Source organism: Dipodomys ordii, unplaced genomic scaffold (assembly GCF_000151885.1).
Source record: "Dipodomys ordii isolate 6190 unplaced genomic scaffold, Dord_2.0 Scaffold12, whole genome shotgun sequence".
NCBI lineage: Eukaryota > Metazoa > Chordata > Mammalia > Rodentia > Heteromyidae > Dipodomys > Dipodomys ordii.
The window spans coordinates 6,629,786-6,647,534 of record NW_012267228.1 but is presented as its reverse complement, the minus strand read 5'-3'; the positions used below and the strand labels follow the sequence as shown (position 1 = coordinate 6,647,534).

Here is a 17,749-nt window from a genome sequence, read left to right as displayed (position 1 = left end):
CGATGCAAAGGCCCAATTTGTTGGGACCATTCATGTTAACAATTCATCTCTGCGGTTAATACAAAACATATGAAATAGGAATTGGCAGTTTTTGATAAGTGTGTGTGTGTGTGTGTGTGTGTGTGTGTGTGTGTGTGTAGGTGTGTAGTATAGGGTTTGAACTCAGGCCTGTTTGCTTGCCAAGCAAGCATTACCACTTTAGATAATACCCCCAGCCCTTTTGCTTTAGTTGTTTTTTTTTTTTCCTAATAGAGTCTCACTTTTTATCTGGGCTGTCTTATCCTTCTCTATAATTTTCTCTAAAACCACTCTGCCTAGCTTTTTATTGGTTAAGATTGACTCTCACACACTTTTGATTTTTTGCTTGACCTATTCTTGAACTGTGACCCTCCTTGTCTCCACTCCTAAGTAGCTGGGATTGAAGGTGTGTGCCACCTTACCTGGGCAGGTGTGTGGCCATTTTGCATTGCCACTCAGCCCAGTGTCTGATCAGTGAGTTTACCATAAACTGAGATCTCTAACAGTTAGCAATTAAAAGTCTTATCTCTATGGATGAACATTGAATTTACAGTGTCTTCAGTACACAATTAAATAGGAAATCACATCCATTTTCATTTCTCTGAAGGAGAACACTGTAGTCTTTACTAGAGTCTAGGTGTTGAGTACCAGATTGTAATACCAGTTTTGTCAGTTTAGGAGTATAAGGACGTTTGTTTAAAATTTGGCAATTAGAGCTTCTTAATTGTCTCTTTCACTCACAATATAGTTGAAGATAAATCGAGGCTGTGAAAAGAGCTGATGAAAAGTGAAGTCTCATGAAATGGACTAAAGTGTTAGAATCTAGCTTGGGTATGGCAGGACCTGTGTGTGTGGGTGTGTGTGAGCATGTGTGTGTGTGTGTACGTACGTGTGTGCGCATGTGTCCGTGTGCCCGTGTGTGAGTTAATGAGACATCTGCAATTCATCTGTCCTATCCCTTTCCCCTGTGCTCCGGCAGTGAGGAGAACACCCCGCTGGACTTGGACGATCACGGTGGCAGAACCTTCCTCCGCGTCCTCCTGCACTTGACGATGCACGACTACCCACCCCTGGTGTCTGGGGCCCTGCAGCTCCTCTTTCGGCACTTCAGTCAGAGGCAGGAGGTCCTCCAGGCCTTCAAACAGGTGGGTCCCGTGCTAGACACATTCACACCCCTGCAGTTCGCACCTAACAGCTAGCACTCCTTAAAGACCTCCAGCTAACGGATTGTGTTCACTAAGGTCCAACTGCTGGTTACGAGCCAAGACGTGGACAACTACAAACAAATCAAACAGGACTTGGATCAGCTGCGGTCCATTGTGGAGAAGTCGGAGCTCTGGGTGTACAAAGGTCAGGGCCCCGATGAGCCCATGGAGGGTGCCTCTGGTGAAAACGAACACAAGAAAGCCGAGGTGAGCCAAACGCGCGAGCGAGGCTGCCCCGGGGTGGACAGGCGTCTCGAAACAAGCTTCCTTTTCAGTGTTTAGTTAGATTAAGTGCAGTTTATTGGATAGGTTTCTTTTTTTCCGTCTGTTTTTTTTTCCCCCCTTACGAGACTGCTTATGAAGTAGTGAGGGAGACAGGTATTCTCATGGAGAGTAAACTACCAATTTAAAGTCTAACCCTGTTTCTGGGCTGCCATGGACCACGTAGAAGAGACTTGGCTGTGGAGTGAATTAGCACCAGGTTTCCTCACACAGCCGCTGGGAGATGTTCTCTGGCGATGGCCTGGCCAGGCCAGGGGAGCTGAGTGTAAGCAGATGTCCTGGGATAAGTAGTGTTTTCCAACGCAAAGGTTGGGAACCAGTGCAGAACTCCTATTCTTCAAGGGTGGTACTGACCGTAGCAATCCAATAGTAGACCAAGAGTTGTCCAAATCACATCTGTGTCCATTTTGGTCCCTAGGAGGGGAATAACAAGTCACAGAAGCACGAAAGCACCAGCAGCTACAACTACAGGGTGGTGAAAGAGGTGAGTGCTCCCCTCACGGTTGTCCTTCCTTCCTGATTCTCTAAGGGCTTTAATTTGCGGTTAGGCAAGTGAAGGGCACAAACACTTTAGCTTTTTTCTTCATGTAAAAGTGAACAGGGAGAAAGTAGTGCTCTTAGTTTGAGTGTGACATGGGTTCTTACATTTGTCCAAACATGAAACCCAGCTGCGCTACTTAATAATTTGTGTACCCTCAGTTCCTCCCTTTTATAGGCGAAGTCTTTTTATAGGTACCACCTGTTTCTAAAGCGTTGCAGTAGAACGAAGGATTAACTGATAGAATTGCCAAGGCTTTGTCTCCATGCTTGACTTTAGAAATCTTTGCAAAAGGAGTTTGAAGATGCGCAGCAGAGCTTGGTGTTTCTGTGTTTTTACCTTACAGCAAGGCTATCTACAGGTGTTAGTATTGATGCCCACTCATATAAGTGTGTATGTGTGTGTGTTGGTACTGGCACTTTAATTTGGGGCCTGGGTGCTGTTCCTTAGCTTTTCTAGTTCAGCTTGGCACTCTACCATTTGAGCTACAGCCACACTTCTGGCTTTTTTGGGGTGGTTAATTGGAGATGAGTCTCTTGGACTTGCCTTTCCACACTGACTTCAACCTATGATCCTCAGATCTCAGCTTCCTGAGTAGCATTACAGATGTTGAGCTATTTGGTGCCTGGCTCAGCTCATTTGATTTTAAGTGATCTATGAATTTCTCCCATTTGTTGGCAAAGCATGATCTCCTGCTTATTTTGCAAAATGCAGTGTTCGTCTAACATGGATTTGATTTATTGCAACCAAGAGCAATACTGCATATTGGAGGAATTTCCTTGTTTTAGTCTTTAATGTCTTATGATCCTTACCCTGCGATCTCTTTCCCGGCTATCTAGTTCCTACTTTTCTGAGGTCAATTTCTTTTCCCCAGATCCTGATTCGACTTAGCAAACTCTGTGTCCAAGAGAGCGCCTCAGTGAGGAAGAGCAGAAAGCAGCAGCAGCGGCTGCTGCGGAACATGGGTGCACACGCCGTGGTGTTAGAGCTGCTGCAGATCCCCTATGAGAAGGTGTGCGGTGGCTCCCTGGAGCATCAGGGCTCAAAGCCCATGCCTGTCATGCTTAGTTACTGAGGGGGGAGGCATACAGCTGACGTAACTGTTGTAGCCATAAAGCAATTCAGGTAATTTGTGTGACACACACATGCACACACACACACCAATTTAAAGATTCCACAAAGAGGAATCCATTTTTCCTTCCTCACTCTCAAGCTTGCCAGAAAAAAGACAGCTTGGTCTGCATCACAGGCCAGAGCTGTACCTGCAAATAGCAGTGCTATGTAACTTCCTTGGCAGCCCTAAAGACCAAGCTAAGAACCACACGTTACTCAGTGTGTCTGCAAGTGCGGATTGTGCATTCCCGAGGGCCACATGAGTACACTGATGTCTGGGTATTTGAACCTATCAGGCGGCGCTTTGCTTAGGGTCTCTTTTTGGGCTGCTAGAAGTTACACTTTGCCTCTCATGTTTCACACCGTCCTCTGTAGTTGGTGGTAAAAATTGTATTTAGGGGGGCAGGAGCCAGTCTACTCGGGCATCTGCGTCAACTGACAAAGCCTGGTGAAAGCATGCAGTCAAGCGGCAAAACCCAGGGAGGCTTTGTGTTCTGCCACTTGACAGATGAGGAGACTGAGGCCAGTACAGGCTTGGAGTCCATGGGCTTAGTTAGACTCAGGCTGACTTGTCCCAAAGTATTTCCTGAAGAAACTCGCTAGTGGTTGGCATGGTGCTCTGCCTTTTCTCCTTAACTCGTGTCATCCTGCTGACTTACAGCTGAGCAGTTGAGGTGGTAATGTCATCATCAGTGGAAAACCATGACTAGGGTGATTCGTGACACAGCTATAGGTAGTGGGTCCTACCCTACTCCACCCTGGTGCCTCTTATCTCAGGAGTTCTATGCAAAGAAGCTTCCTCCTCAGTTGTGGGGTACATATGATTCGAGTGAGTCAGGTCTTTCAGACAGCCACAAGCTTGACCCTGCTAATAGGTCAGGGATGTAGCCAACTTACAGTTAATATGGTGTACAGGTCACCCAAAGTAGAGAATGAGGAGATACTTGCTGATCGTAGCTTGGTCTTGTTCTGTCGTCAGTTTTCTGACTGAGCAGTGTTAATGTACACGGGTTTGGAAGTGATAGTTCAAGGGCAGGATGATGTGTATGTACATGCACAGAGACTCACATACTATAAATAGGAGCCAAAGCCAGTTTAGTGCTCGCTTTTACCCAGCTGGGAATGGCTGTTACATTTTGAAATAGTTACACTAGTACCTGAAGAATGTATTTATTGTTTTTATTTCTTGATACACCCAGCCTAAAACACTCTTACCCGGTAAGAAGTTGACTGCTCTCAGTCTAGATCAGAACCAATTGCTTGCCTGTACTCCATAAGCATTGTCTAAGCATTCCATTTTTCTCAGCTGGTATAGCAATCGTGTCAGATGTGTGCTTTATCACCTCCGTGTACAGATGGGGAAGTGGATGGTTGTTCCCGGGCACACAGCTAGGAAGTTGTCCACGTGGGAGGAAAGTAGGCCTGGGGACCTATGGCTCCTCCCTGCCGCTTTCTTCCCTGCCCCTGTGCTGCCTGCGGCTGAGGCCATGGACGGAGGTATCTTACGACCCTTGTGAGCGGGAGGGCCAGGTGGGTCATCTGCAATCAGGGCGTTCTTTCTCGCTCTGTTTTTACAATCTGAAATGTTGGCATATTTAGAATTGGGCGGAGTGGCCATAGGTTTTATACTGCTGCCTTGTGACAAGATGTTTAACTCTTCACACAATACTGAAAAAGTTTAATATATGAAATGCTTTTAATCTCTGTAACAAAAATCCCATGTTTTCATGTGTGGAGTTCCTGGACAGCTATTATATCCGTCATGTTGATAGGAAAACTAAATCTTTGGCTTAAATAAGTCCTGAGGTGACAAGGAAAGGAGATGGCAGGTGCACTCGCTGTGGTTCATAATCAAAGGACTTTTCCAGTAGGTCGGGGCCGTTGACAAGGTGAGCCAGAAAACTGGGGAGTGAGGCCTTGCATCAGGTAGGAGGAGGGCCCTGTTTTGCTGTCAGCCATCTCTGTGAATGTCAGCGATTGCTGGACAGTGCATTCTAGCACCTGAGTTTGCACGCAGCATCCCTGGTACACACTGCCCAGATCCCCTGCTAGCAGCTGTTGGCATGGAGCAGGAACTCCTGTCCTGACCTAGCAATCAGTGCTGTTCATCTCTGTCCTCCCGCACAGGCCGAAGACACCAAGATGCAGGAGATAATGAGGCTGGCTCACGAGTTTTTACAGAATTTCTGCGCGGGCAACCAGCAGAATCAAGCTTTGCTGCATAAACACATCAACCTGTTTCTCAACCCAGGGGTAAGGCAGAGTGTGTTGGTGAACCTGTACAGGGAGGATGTGGAGGATCGGTGTGTTCTGCTGCCTTCTGGGACTTGTCACAATACAGTCCATTCCAAAGCAGGGAACATTGTGACTGGCTGCCAGGAGGTCGTAAATACTCCCCACCCTTGGAGTAGGGGATGGAGGCTGGGGAGGAAGGAGCACATGATGGGCAAAATAAGATAGCATTTCTCTCTCTTTTTTCCCCTAATAGTATCTCTCTCTCTCTTTTTTTTATTTGGTCTGTCATGGGGCTTGAACTCTGGCTTGGGCACTGTCCCTGCACTCTTCAGCTCAAGGCGAGCGCTCTACCACTTGAGCCACAGTGCCACTTCCGGTTTTCTAGTGTTAATTGGAGATAAAAGTCTCACGGTCTTTCCTGCCTGGGCTGGCTTTGAACTCTGATCCTCAGATCTCAGCCTCCTGAGCAGCTAGGATTACAGGCGTGATCCACCAGCACCCAGCTTTAGCATCTCTTACTAAGGAAAGCAAAAGAGAATTGCTAAGTCTTATCACCTCACCAAGTATATAGTATACATACAGCAGCATATCTGTGTTACACATTTGAGCAAAATAGTGCCCCACTTTATATTATACAGGATTTTTTTTCATTTAGCATGTTATTGGATGCCTTTGCAAATGAGAAATAATTTTTTTCTTGCTCTTTTCAATGGCTAAATGGCATTAAATAAAGTGGATGTGACTTTTTAAAAAACTATCCCCATATGAGTAGCCAATGTTCAGTTTGGGGGCTTTGTAAATAATAACAGCAGAGTACATCTTTATACATGCATTCATGAGCAGTAATGACGCCTTTTAGAAAAAGGACTGCTGGTTGGTAGGGTAATACCACATCTTGGTTGTAATTTTAATTATATTTTCATTATTTTTAGTTTTACCAAAGGGTTTCATTCAGCATGTCAGTTTATGAGCATGATGCATCTTGGCAAGAAAAGGAAAAAAGTAAAGATTGAAGCCCCTACTCCCACCAAACATTAAAACTCAGTAGGCCTCAGAAACTTTGGTTAAAAATGAAAAATAAAGTCCCTGAAACACAAGAATATCTTCATGACTGTGTAGTAATAATAAGCACACTGTGTAAACAGCCCTGATTTTAAAGGAACACACATTTCTTCATTTTAAAAAAAATAAAAATTCAATAACAAAAAAAGACAGCTCACTTCTACAAGTGGACGGAAAAACTTAGACACTCCTTCATAGAAAATATCCACATGGCCGGTTCACGTGCCAGGGCGCACATACAGTCAGCCATGAGCTGAATGCAAGTGTCGTACATGTGCGTGATAAATTCCGACTAAAGTTCAAAAGACCCACAGTAACAAGATACAGAATTGTAGCTGTTTGTAGAATGTAGACCTAACATTTCTAAAGCTGTTTGGCATACTTAACATTAATACTTAAACCCCCCCAAATCCATTCTTGAGTCTAAATCCAGTGTACACAAATGTGTATATTGTTGACTAGAAAATACAGAGAGAAAGTTTGGAGCAGCACTGTCGGTACCATTGTAAAATGAATACCATCAGTAGGTGTTAACGTGGGGTCCTCCCCCAGGGGCCCAAACGAAATGGAATAGATGATACCCATGCAGCAAAACAAAACAACATCCTGATGAGGGCCAGTGCCCAGGGTTCAAGGACAGGCCAAACTGACCTGTGGTTACAGTGAAACAGTGGCATGGGATATAAAGGAAGCCTATACTGTTTCCTGATCTGGGTGCTGAGGTTTCCTTGGTAGTCCATTGAGCTATTTGTTTATTTTACTGTTTACTAAAACAGAAGATAGTACAAATGTGAGAATGCAGCCTCCGTGTGTGTGTGCATGCGTGCGTGCAGGCGTGCAGGTGTGTGGGTGTGCAATGGGCTATTCTTTCCCTCCTTTTCTAATCTGCCCCAGCCCCATTTTGAGCATTTCCCTCTGCTCTTGCCCTTGTGTCATGCCAGATCCTGGAGGCCGTGACAATGCAGCACATCTTCATGAACAACTTCCAGCTTTGCAGCGAGATCAACGAGCGAGTGGTCCAGCACTTTGTCCACTGCATCGAGACCCACGGGCGGAATGTCCAGTATATAAAGTTCTTGCAGACAATCGTCAAGGCGGAAGGGAAATTCATTAAGAAGTGCCAAGACATGGTCATGGCTGAGGTGACCGTGATCTCTTTCCTACAACCTCCACCTGGGGTTCTGTGGGAATTGAAAATTATTTAATCCTCTCGGTAGGAGGGGGCACCTCTGCTGTATGGGAAGGTAGAATGTAATTGTGTCTATAATTTCCTACTTGTGGGCTTAGGCAGGCGGCTGATCCGATTTTCCTGGGCAATAAATCTTATAAGGACCCTCGCTTTGGATTCTTCTCAGAAGGAAAAAGGAAGAGAAACAGTGTACCCAAACGGACTAGATGTGGTTAGTGCTCAGTCAGCTAGAACAGGGCTCCTTCTTGTGAATAGGGATTTCTTTAATTACTCACTCAATTAGCTAACTCCAAGTTATTTCACGTGTTGATTCTCGAGGAGCCAACTGGTGTGTGGAATCAATGCAGTTTTATTTGGTTCATTTTGGATCCGGGTGGATTTTTGTCTTTGATCAGAAAGGCACACTCTGTCAGTCACGGCAGAATGGCTTCCACACATATTTAGTCCTTCTGCCTTTTCACAAAGGAAGTCTCCAGTGAGCTCGCGATACGTGGATCTGTAATCCCACTCACAGGTGTGATTCCAGTGGCACTCCTGCAGTGTGATTTTGAGTTGGTCCCACCCTAGGATATGAATGTTGGCAGTGCAGACATCTCAGACCCTCAGTGAAGCATTTCTGTAAATGAATATGCAGCAGAAATTACTGTGCATTAAGTGAAATAATGAAGGTGAGAATAGCTAACACTATTGGCAGCTTATTGTACTATTCAAAACAGTCTGAATGTAAAATCATTTGCTTATTCTACACAACAGCACTCAGCGTCAGAGGTTATATTTGTCCACATCTCTATGGAGAAACTGAGACACAACAAGTTTGGGTCTCCTGCTGAAAGTGTATTTTTGATATTTGGCACTTAATCAGAGCTCATGCAAGTCAGTTGTTAATAAGTAATATTGACCGCGTTCATTTTGACTTTGGTGCCAGCTTTAAACAAAAATCTATATTTTATGTGGTGCTGAAATTGATATATATTTATTAGAAGAGGCCTCAATTTGGTAACACGTTATCAAGAGAAATTATTTGACTTTTTTTTTTTTTTATCAGTACTGGGGCTTGAACTCAGGTCTTGGGCACTATCCCAGATCTTTTATGTTCAAGGCTAGCACTCTACCACTGGAGCCACAGTGCCACTTCCATTGCTTTTTGGTAGTTAATTGGAAACAAAAGTCTCACAGGCTTTTCCGTCTAGGCTAGCTTCAAACCACAATCTTAAGATCTCAGCCTCCTAAGGATTATAGGCCTGAGCCACCAGTGCCCAACTAATGGTTTTTTTGTTGTTGTTGTTAGTTGTGGGGCTGGAACTCTGAGCCTGTGTGCTGTCCCTGAGCTCTTCAGCTCAAGGCTAGTGCTCTTATTACTTGAGCCACAGTGCCACTTCTGGTTTTCTGGTGGTTAAAATTGGAAATAAAAGTTTCACAGCCTTTCCTGTCTGGGCTTGCTTTGAACCACACCCCTCAGATCTCAGCTTCCTAAGTAGCTAGGATTACAGGCATGAGCCTCCTGACACCGAGTTCTAGTTAATGTTTTGACCTTTGATGGTCATAGAAATGATTTGTGATTGAAGAGATATGACATTGGATGAAAAGGGATGCGTTGTATGGTGAAAAAGGGAAATGGGAAAATCATAGCCTGCTTAATGCAGTTTGGGAATACTGGTGCAAGTATGTTGTCTGTATTTCCATTTGATGCATTCATGTCTGTGTGCAGTATCTTTGGCTCAGTATGTTTTTAGGACGACCATTACAGCTTAGCACCTGTGGGTTAAAATAATGCTGTTTAGGGCTTTTTGGCCCATCCGCCCTATCAATGAGTGACATCTAGATGAGTTGAGGAATATAGTAAGACTGGTTTGGGAAGACAAATACGAAGGCCTTCATCTCTTTCTGCACGTAGAATTGTGTAAGGCTACTGCCACTGTGCTGAGCTTGACATACCAACACGCTCTGTTCTTTCTGCAGCTGGTCAATTCAGGAGAGGACGTTCTGGTGTTCTACAATGACAGAGCCTCTTTCCAGACGCTCATCCAGATGATGCGGTCCGAGCGGGACCGAATGGATGAGAACAGCCCCCTCATGTACCACATTCACCTGGTGGAGCTGCTGGCTGTGTGCACGGAGGGCAAAAATGTCTACACTGAGATCAAGTGCAACTCGCTGCTCCCGCTGGATGACATCGTCCGCGTGGTCACCCATGAGGACTGCATCCCCGAGGTGAGCCAGCCGGGCAGGGGTGCCCTGTGTATCTGCCTCTTGTGTAGTGCACGGGACCAGAACATGTGAATGAGCCTGCAGTTCATACTGTTCAAAGAGCTTCCGTTGCTGGAACATTTTCCTAAACTCAGGACCGAGGGGTTGTGAGTTTCTCTTTCTGCCCCTTTAAGCAAAGCAGGAGATAAGCTTCAGCCTCTGTGGTACACATTCAACCTGTGTGCCCCAAGTACACACCTCAGAAAAAAGCCAAGACTGTGTTGAGATGCGATCTTACTACAGAAATGATGAGTGACCCCTATAAGAAGTTTAGAATTATGGGCAATCACTAATACCATCAAATAATTTTATAATTCCTCCAACCCTAAAGAATGCCTGTTCATTCTGACATTATTCCCTCCAGGCTTCCTTTTGCCCTATTTGCTTAGGTTAGTAATTAAAGAAATGCATTATACAGTATATATTTTTCCTTACCTATTTAAATATACAGATATAGTTTATATTTTATTGTTTTAAAATTTTTATTGTAAAAGTGATGCACAGAGGGGTTACAGTTACATAAGTCAGGTACTGAGTACATTTCTTTATGAACAGTGTCCCTCCCTCATTTTCTTCAGTTTATATTTTAAACAGAAATTATATAACTTGTATAGCATGTATATACCAAACATATATCACATTATGCTTTTAGATTTTGTACAGTTAATGCATTTTGAAAAGCTCAAATGCTAAAGAAAGATCATAAAGGGCTAACCCATGAAAAATCTCCTAGTCTGTTCCCTCTCACAGAAATAATTGTTTCTTGGGCTGGGAAGGTGGCTCAGTGGTAGAGTGCTTGCCTTGCAAGCATGAGGCCCTGGGTTCGATTCCTCAGCACCACATAAGAAAAAAGCTGGAAGTGGCGCTGTGGCTCAAGTGGTAGAGCACTAGCCTTGAGCTGAAGAGCTGAGGGACAGTGCCCAAGCCCAGAGTTGAGGCCCCACTAACGGACCCCCCCCCAAAAAAAGAAAAGAAATAATTGTTACTGTCTATTCCACTGTTCTGCATATTGTGTGTGCTTATTATATGTACATACATACACACACACACATATACACCTGCATGCATGTATCTAAGCACAGGACAGTTGCATCCACCTCGGTGCGTAGAGTACTTCCAGTAGCCCTAGGCCTAGCCAGCCACGAATCTCTCTGTGCTGCTTTTGGACATTGAGTATAATCAGGATCTGTAATACTGACTGGATTCTTCCACTTAGCATACTTTTTAAAATTTGTTTTAATATTTTTATTGTAAAGATACTGTACAGAGGGGTTACAGTTACATGAGCAAGGCAATGAGCACATTCCCTAACCAGCATTGTTACCGGAAGGGATAGTAGGGGAAAAACAAAAGCGTACTTTTTTTTAAGGCTCATGCAAGTTTTAGCTTATTGTGGAACTTCACTTATATTGCCAAGTAACACGCCATGATGTGGATGGACTACATTTTATTTATCCATTCAGCCTTGTGGACTTTTATGAACACGTTTTGTTTGGCTACATGGGATCATGTAGTAGAATGGTTTTAATTTCTGGGTCCTGGATTACTAAATGAGGCAGAGTCTTCTTCCATGTGTCTTTTGGATAGTTTGTATTCCTTTGAGAAGACACTCCCGGGGTGCCTTGTGTGTGAGGAGTTGTAGAAGTTCTTCATTGGTTCAGCATTGCACACATCTCTCAACGTTGCCATCTAACTTGTAATGGTACCATCTCCTGGGCAGGATTTTTGTTGCTGTTTACTGACATAAGGGATTGAATTCAGGGCCCTCAGTTCCTTGGCTGGTAGTCCTCCACTTGAACCACACCTCTACTCTGGCTTTTTGCTAGTTATTTTGGAAATGGAGTCTCCTGGCCTTTTTTGCCCTGACTAGCTTTGAACATCAGTCCTCCAGATCTCAGCCTTCTGACAAGTTTAGGATTACAAACGTGACCTACTGGTGCTTGGCTCATAAACAGAAATTCTTAAATTTAGTGTCATCAAATGTATCCCTCTCCTATGGTCAGAATTTTTCGTCATTCTTTACCTTGAAGTCACGAAAAACACTTATCTTTCTAAAAGCTTTATGGTTTTTTTTTTCAAATTTGAGAATATCAGAAGATAACAGAAGTAAGAGCTAATGGGAAAAATGGAATATCCACTTTTGATCTGTGCTCTGCACTTTTAAGAGAATGCAGCTAATCCATTCCAAATATTGTTAGCTTTTCACTAAAGCATGCTTCTGCCTTCCAGGTTAAAATTGCATATATTAACTTCCTGAATCACTGCTATGTGGATACTGAGGTGGAAATGAAGGAGATTTATACCAGCAATCACATGTGGAAATTATTTGAAAATTTCCTGGTGGACATCTGCAGGGTAAGGCTTTCTGGAAGTAAAGAAACACAGTTATAAAGTGTGTGTGTGTGTGTGTGTGTGTGTGTGTGTGTCTTTGTGTCTGTGTGTGTGTATCATCTCTATGGACAAAGTGTAATGTGAACTTAGTGCAACTTGGTGGTGGAGTTGAGTGGTGTAGGTAAAGAGATCTTCAGAAAATAATTGCGAGATTTTTTCTGATTTCATATTTCAACAGAATATTCGTATTTTTAAAAAGTAACTTGTGGCTAAGTGCTGGTGGCTCACGCTACTCAGGAGGCTGAGATCTAAGGATCACAGCTCAAAGCCAGCCCAGGCAGAAAAGTCCATGAGACTCTTATCTCCAATAAACCACCAGAAAACCAGAAGTGGCACTGTGGCTCAAGTAATAGAGTGCTAGCCTTGAGCTGAAGAGCTAAGGGACGGTGCCAGGCCCAGAGTTCAAGCCCCATGACTGATAAAACAACAACAACAAAAAGAACACCTTGTGGAATCATGGTATTTTTTGCTTGACTGTATACTTACAGGCAGAATACCTACAAAAACTTATTTTCTGGACTTTAGGCATGGCTCAAGTGATAGAGCACTTGCCTATAAATACAAAGCCCTGAATTTAATCCTCAGTCTAACCCCCACCAGAAAACACACCCCAAACTGCTTTCTAATTGAAGATGCTATATAAAATAATGCTCAGCTCAGATGTTGGTGCTACAGATGTATGTGTGTGTGTGTTGTGTGTGTATATGTGTGTATGTGTGTGTGCATGCGTGCATGTGCAAGTCTTTTGACTCCATTTGTCTTAGACTTAAGGTTTGTAATCGGAGGCCTCCTTTGCTTAAGATCAGTCTTAGCTGAAGTTTTCTGTACAGGACTTGTTAATACATATCCACATTATGTACCATCCATTTCTATCGTAACTACTCAGGTCTTTTCTTGTGGCAAAAAGGCAATCATAGCAATACCCAAACAAATGGGTATAAATCAAACATTATTCATAAAGATAGCCACCAGCCCTTAGTTTATTGAGCCCTACATTTTATTGTTTAGAAATGCTGTAAAGCCCTGTGAATCTTTCCTGAAACTATTGAGTACTCAGGTTTAGAACATGATCATCTATTAATACAACTTTTTTCATCCCCCCCTTTTTTTTAGTATAAGCAATTTTAAGTTTCAAATTATAGAATGAATAAGCTTAGTAATCATTATTTAAACCTACAAATGGCAACTCTTTAACAAAATTAAGTAGAGTACAGTTAAATCTAAGGTGTTAACTCACACAAAACATATGTAGTCATTTATTCCAAATTATCCCCTGCTGTTTTGAACAGTGTAATCTCAGTACAATTCTTACTGAATGAATGAGAGCCGGAGGCTGACAGACATGCTGGAGTGCATGCACTTCACTCTACTGATTACATGCATTAGGGCCCTGTGGAGCAGATAGACGGCTTGCTCAGGTGGGCAGTTCTACCTTTAAGGAACAAATTGAGACACCTGGAGTTACCATGCTTCTTACTGTTCTCCACAGCTTTGGACATGGAGAGGAATTTTCAGTCCATGCCTTTGTCAGTCTCTTCCCAATCTGGATGTGCTATGAATCAATACCATGATATCTAGGCTGATTTTACTTGTCTTTCACCACAACGTGGACTCTAATCTTGCTATGGCTAACTTCTTATAGGGAGAAAGACTGATGTGTAGGTTTTAGCTTTCATTATAAGGGTAGTCAGCAGGCAGGGCCATGGGCTTCTTAATATTTTCTACTGGGTTTAGGTGTAACGTTTAAAGCACTCAATTGTTTTCCAGGCCTGTAACAACACAAGCGACAGGAAACACGCCGACTCCATTTTGGAGAAGTATGTCACTGAAATCGTGATGAGTATCGTTACTACCTTCTTCAGCTCTCCCTTCTCCGACCAGAGTACCACTTTGCAGGTGAGAAGCACAGCAAGGGGCAGAGAGTTGGGGCTGGTCCTCAGCAGCCGAGGCTGACGCAGATGAGGTGTGCAGCTCTCTCGGGTGTGGGCCATTCAAGGAGCATTGGAAAGAGATGCTCTTCTCTTGGTGGAAGATAGCATTGACAGGGCTGCTTAGGACTGGTTCTAGGACATCTCCAGCCCTCAGATACTGGAATTCATGGATATTGAAGTCCTTAATGTGGATAGGACATGCCACAGCAGACTTCAGATTGTCTCCAGATGACTTAGAACACGTAACATGATATAAAAATTGTTAAACTGTATTACTTAGGGAATAATGACATGGAGAATGTGTGTATGTTAAGTACTGACCCAGTTTTGGTTGAGTTTGAAGACAAAGAACTTGTGGACATGGAGAATCAGCTGTACTTACTGATAATATTGATTTTCTTTTAAAAATCTTTGGTGCATCAACCCTCTTCAGGATTTTCTACTCTTCCCTCTAAATCACAGAAGATCTTAAGTAGATTCTTACATACCCAACACTCTTTAACAATGAAACGCCTGACCTTATCTTTTTTTGGGGGTGGGGGTAGTACTGGGGCTTTGTACTCAGGACATCTCAGGACTTGCTTACTTAGCAGGCACTCAACCACTTGAGCCACACCTCCAGCCCTACTTTTTGCTCAGTCCATGGTTATCTCCTTTCTCTGTTCCTTGCACTTTGAGTTGTGCCTGGTTGCTAATTTGTTAATAAGCAAATATGTATATGAGGCTCTGAATTTCTGAGACAAGAGATGAACATGGATAAGGTAAAATCTTAGCCAGAAAAAAGACCAGACAGTACCTCCGGACTTAAGAAAAGGGGACTTGGGCAGAATGTGGCAGGTAGATGTATTATCCAACTTCATGTTAATATAACACAATACTTAAGGCAACTGATAAAAGATTTGTGTGAATCATAGTTTGGGAGAGTCTAAGGCATGGCACCGGCATTGGCTCAGCAGTGGTGATGGTGGCAGATGGTAGTACCTGGTGGGAGCATGCATAGAAACAAAACTAACTGAACTGGAGGCAGGAACTGGAGAGAGGAAGAAGGAAGGAGGGAGGGAAAAGGGTGGCAGGAAGGAAAAGCTCCCTCAAGGCACACATCCCATCACCTAACCACCTCCCGCAGAGGCCCGCCTCTCAGATTTCACCACTTCAGTGTGAACCTGTGGGAGACACTGAGATTAAATAATATCCAGACCTTAGCAGCACCACGTCCTTTTGCCCAAGGGGTCCAGGGAACTGATACGATCGACTTACCCATTGCATCTGGACAGAGAGGGCAAGTTACTCTTCTCCATTTATTTCTTTGGTATTGGCAGGCAGAGTGGATGCTCAGTAAATCCTAGGGATATTTCTCTCTGTGAGTTAGGCTCTTAACTGCTTAGGCCTAGGCAAGCACTCTACCACTTGAGCCATGCTTCTAACCTTTTCCTGTAGTTATTTTTGTGGGTAGGGTCTTGAATTTTTGCCTAGGGCTGGCTTTGGACTGTGATCTTACTGTGTGCGGCCTCTCATGTTGCTGGGATCACAGGGTACACCTTCATGTCTCTGGCTTTGCTGATTGAGATGAAGGTCTCATTAACTTTTCCCCAGGCTGACCTTGAAGTACAGTCCTGATTTCTTCCTCTCAAGTAGCTGTAACTACAGACAAGAACCACCATACCCAATTTATGATTCAGTCATCAGTAATCTCTGGTCTTTTTCCCTCCTCTTCTAATCTCTCTGTCTCTCTTACAGACCCGCCAGCCTGTCTTTGTACAACTACTGCAGGGTGTGTTCAGGGTTTACCACTGCAACTGGCTAATGCCAAGCCAGAAAGCCTCTGTGGAGAGCTGCATCCGGGTGCTTTCTGATGTAGGTAAGATATCGGGTCAGTTTGGATATAATTGATTAAGCAGTTGCTTTAGCTCGAAGGTTACACGGAGAGGACATTGGGAGGCCAGACCCAGAGCCGAGTTCCTGACTCCTCAGCCTCTTTGTCAACACAGTATGAACCAGCCAGTCTCAAAGTCACATGGTCCTTGAGAAACAAATTTTCTTGACTTAAAGTTCCATAACTTGGCAAGTTACAGTACACATAGGGTACTTGAGACCCCGGGAAGTCCCTCACTCAGGACACTGGTTTGTTTAATCTAGCAGATCCATTTGCCTTATGGAAACTTGCCTTCCTGTAAAGCAGCCATTAAAGTCCAGGAAACCCCCTTTCTCAGAAGTGGCTCCCCTCTTCCCTGTAATGACTCCTCTGTTCCTTCTTCCATGCCTTCCGGCTCTCGTTCACACAGGCTGCCTGGAAAGGAGGCTGTGAAAATCACTTCTGCCTCCACGTTAGCACACCTTTTGTTTTCCTTGTCTTTTGTGCGGCATGGGGATTGAACCCAAGGCCTTGGGAATGTAGGCAGGCACCCTATCATTGAGCTACAGGTCCATTTTCATTGGCATGAAAATTGGACGTAGTTCTGGAAGATCATGTGATCAGTTGATATTTGCACACAAAGTGTTCTGATGAAGGGAGTGATTAGCATTCCCTTTTGGTAGGACTTGGGAAGCCCTGTGTTCTAGATAGCTAGAAACATGAGAAATTGTCATAAACCATAGCCACCCTACACGGCTGTGGGGGAAGAGCACTAGAACTTAGTCCTCCTCTCTAACTCGACTCCAGTAGCTGTTACCCACACGTTCTCTGATCCTCCTTCCCTCTATCTACCCTACTAGCCTCTTGATCACTCTTCTACTCTTCTGCTTTTAGGAGATCTGCCTAGGAACAACCTTCCTTCCTTCCTTCCTTCCTTCCTTCCTTCCTTCCTTCCTTCCTCGAGGAGCCAACTGGTGTGTGGAATCAATGCAGTTTTATTTGGTTCATTTTGGATCCGGGTGGATTTTTGTCTTTGATCAGAAAGGCACACTCTGTCAGTCACGGCAGAATGGCTTCCACACATATTTAGTCCTTCTGCCTTTTCACAAAGGAAGTCTCCAGTGAGCTCGCGATACGTGGATCTGTAATCCCACTCACAGGTGTGATTCCAGTGGCACTCCTGCAGTGTGATTTTGAGTTGGTCCCACCCTAGGATATGAATGTTGGCAGTGCAGACATCTCAGACCCTCAGTGAAGCATTTCTGTAAATGAATATGCAGCAGAAATTACTGTGCATTAAGTGAAATAATGAAGGTGAGAATAGCTAACACTATTGGCAGCTTATTGTACTATTCAAAACAGTCTGAATGTAAAATCATTTGCTTATTCTACACAACAGCACTCAGCGTCAGAGGTTATATTTGTCCACATCTCTATGGAGAAACTGAGACACAACAAGTTTGGGTCTCCTGCTGAAAGTGTATTTTTGATATTTGGCACTTAATCAGAGCTCATGCAAGTCAGTTGTTAATAAGTAATATTGACCGCGTTCATTTTGACTTTGGTGCCAGCTTTAAACAAAAATCTATATTTTATGTGGTGCTGAAATTGATATATATTTATTAGAAGAGGCCTCAATTTGGTAACACGTTATCAAGAGAAATTATTTGACTTTTTTTTTTTTTT

General features: G+C 43.8%; 1 protein-coding gene across 6 annotated transcripts in view; it reads left to right on the top strand.

Annotated features, from left to right (window-relative positions):
* Positions 1–17,749, top strand: part of Itpr1 (inositol 1,4,5-trisphosphate receptor, type 1) — a 296,948-nt gene that overhangs the window by 148,252 nt on the left and 130,947 nt on the right. For all 6 annotated transcript variants that reach the window (XM_013010462.1, XM_013010458.1, XM_013010461.1 and 3 more), the window contains 10 exons: positions 998–1,163; positions 1,260–1,430; positions 1,924–1,989; positions 2,918–3,055; positions 5,284–5,409; positions 7,395–7,595; positions 9,602–9,853; positions 12,119–12,244; positions 14,048–14,176; positions 15,949–16,069. In XM_013010462.1, coding sequence (XP_012865916.1) covers positions 998–1,163; positions 1,260–1,430; positions 1,924–1,989; positions 2,918–3,055; positions 5,284–5,409; positions 7,395–7,595; positions 9,602–9,853; positions 12,119–12,244; positions 14,048–14,176; positions 15,949–16,069 — 1,496 coding nt within the window. The remainder of the gene's footprint in view (positions 1–997; positions 1,164–1,259; positions 1,431–1,923; positions 1,990–2,917; positions 3,056–5,283; positions 5,410–7,394; positions 7,596–9,601; positions 9,854–12,118; positions 12,245–14,047; positions 14,177–15,948; positions 16,070–17,749) is intronic.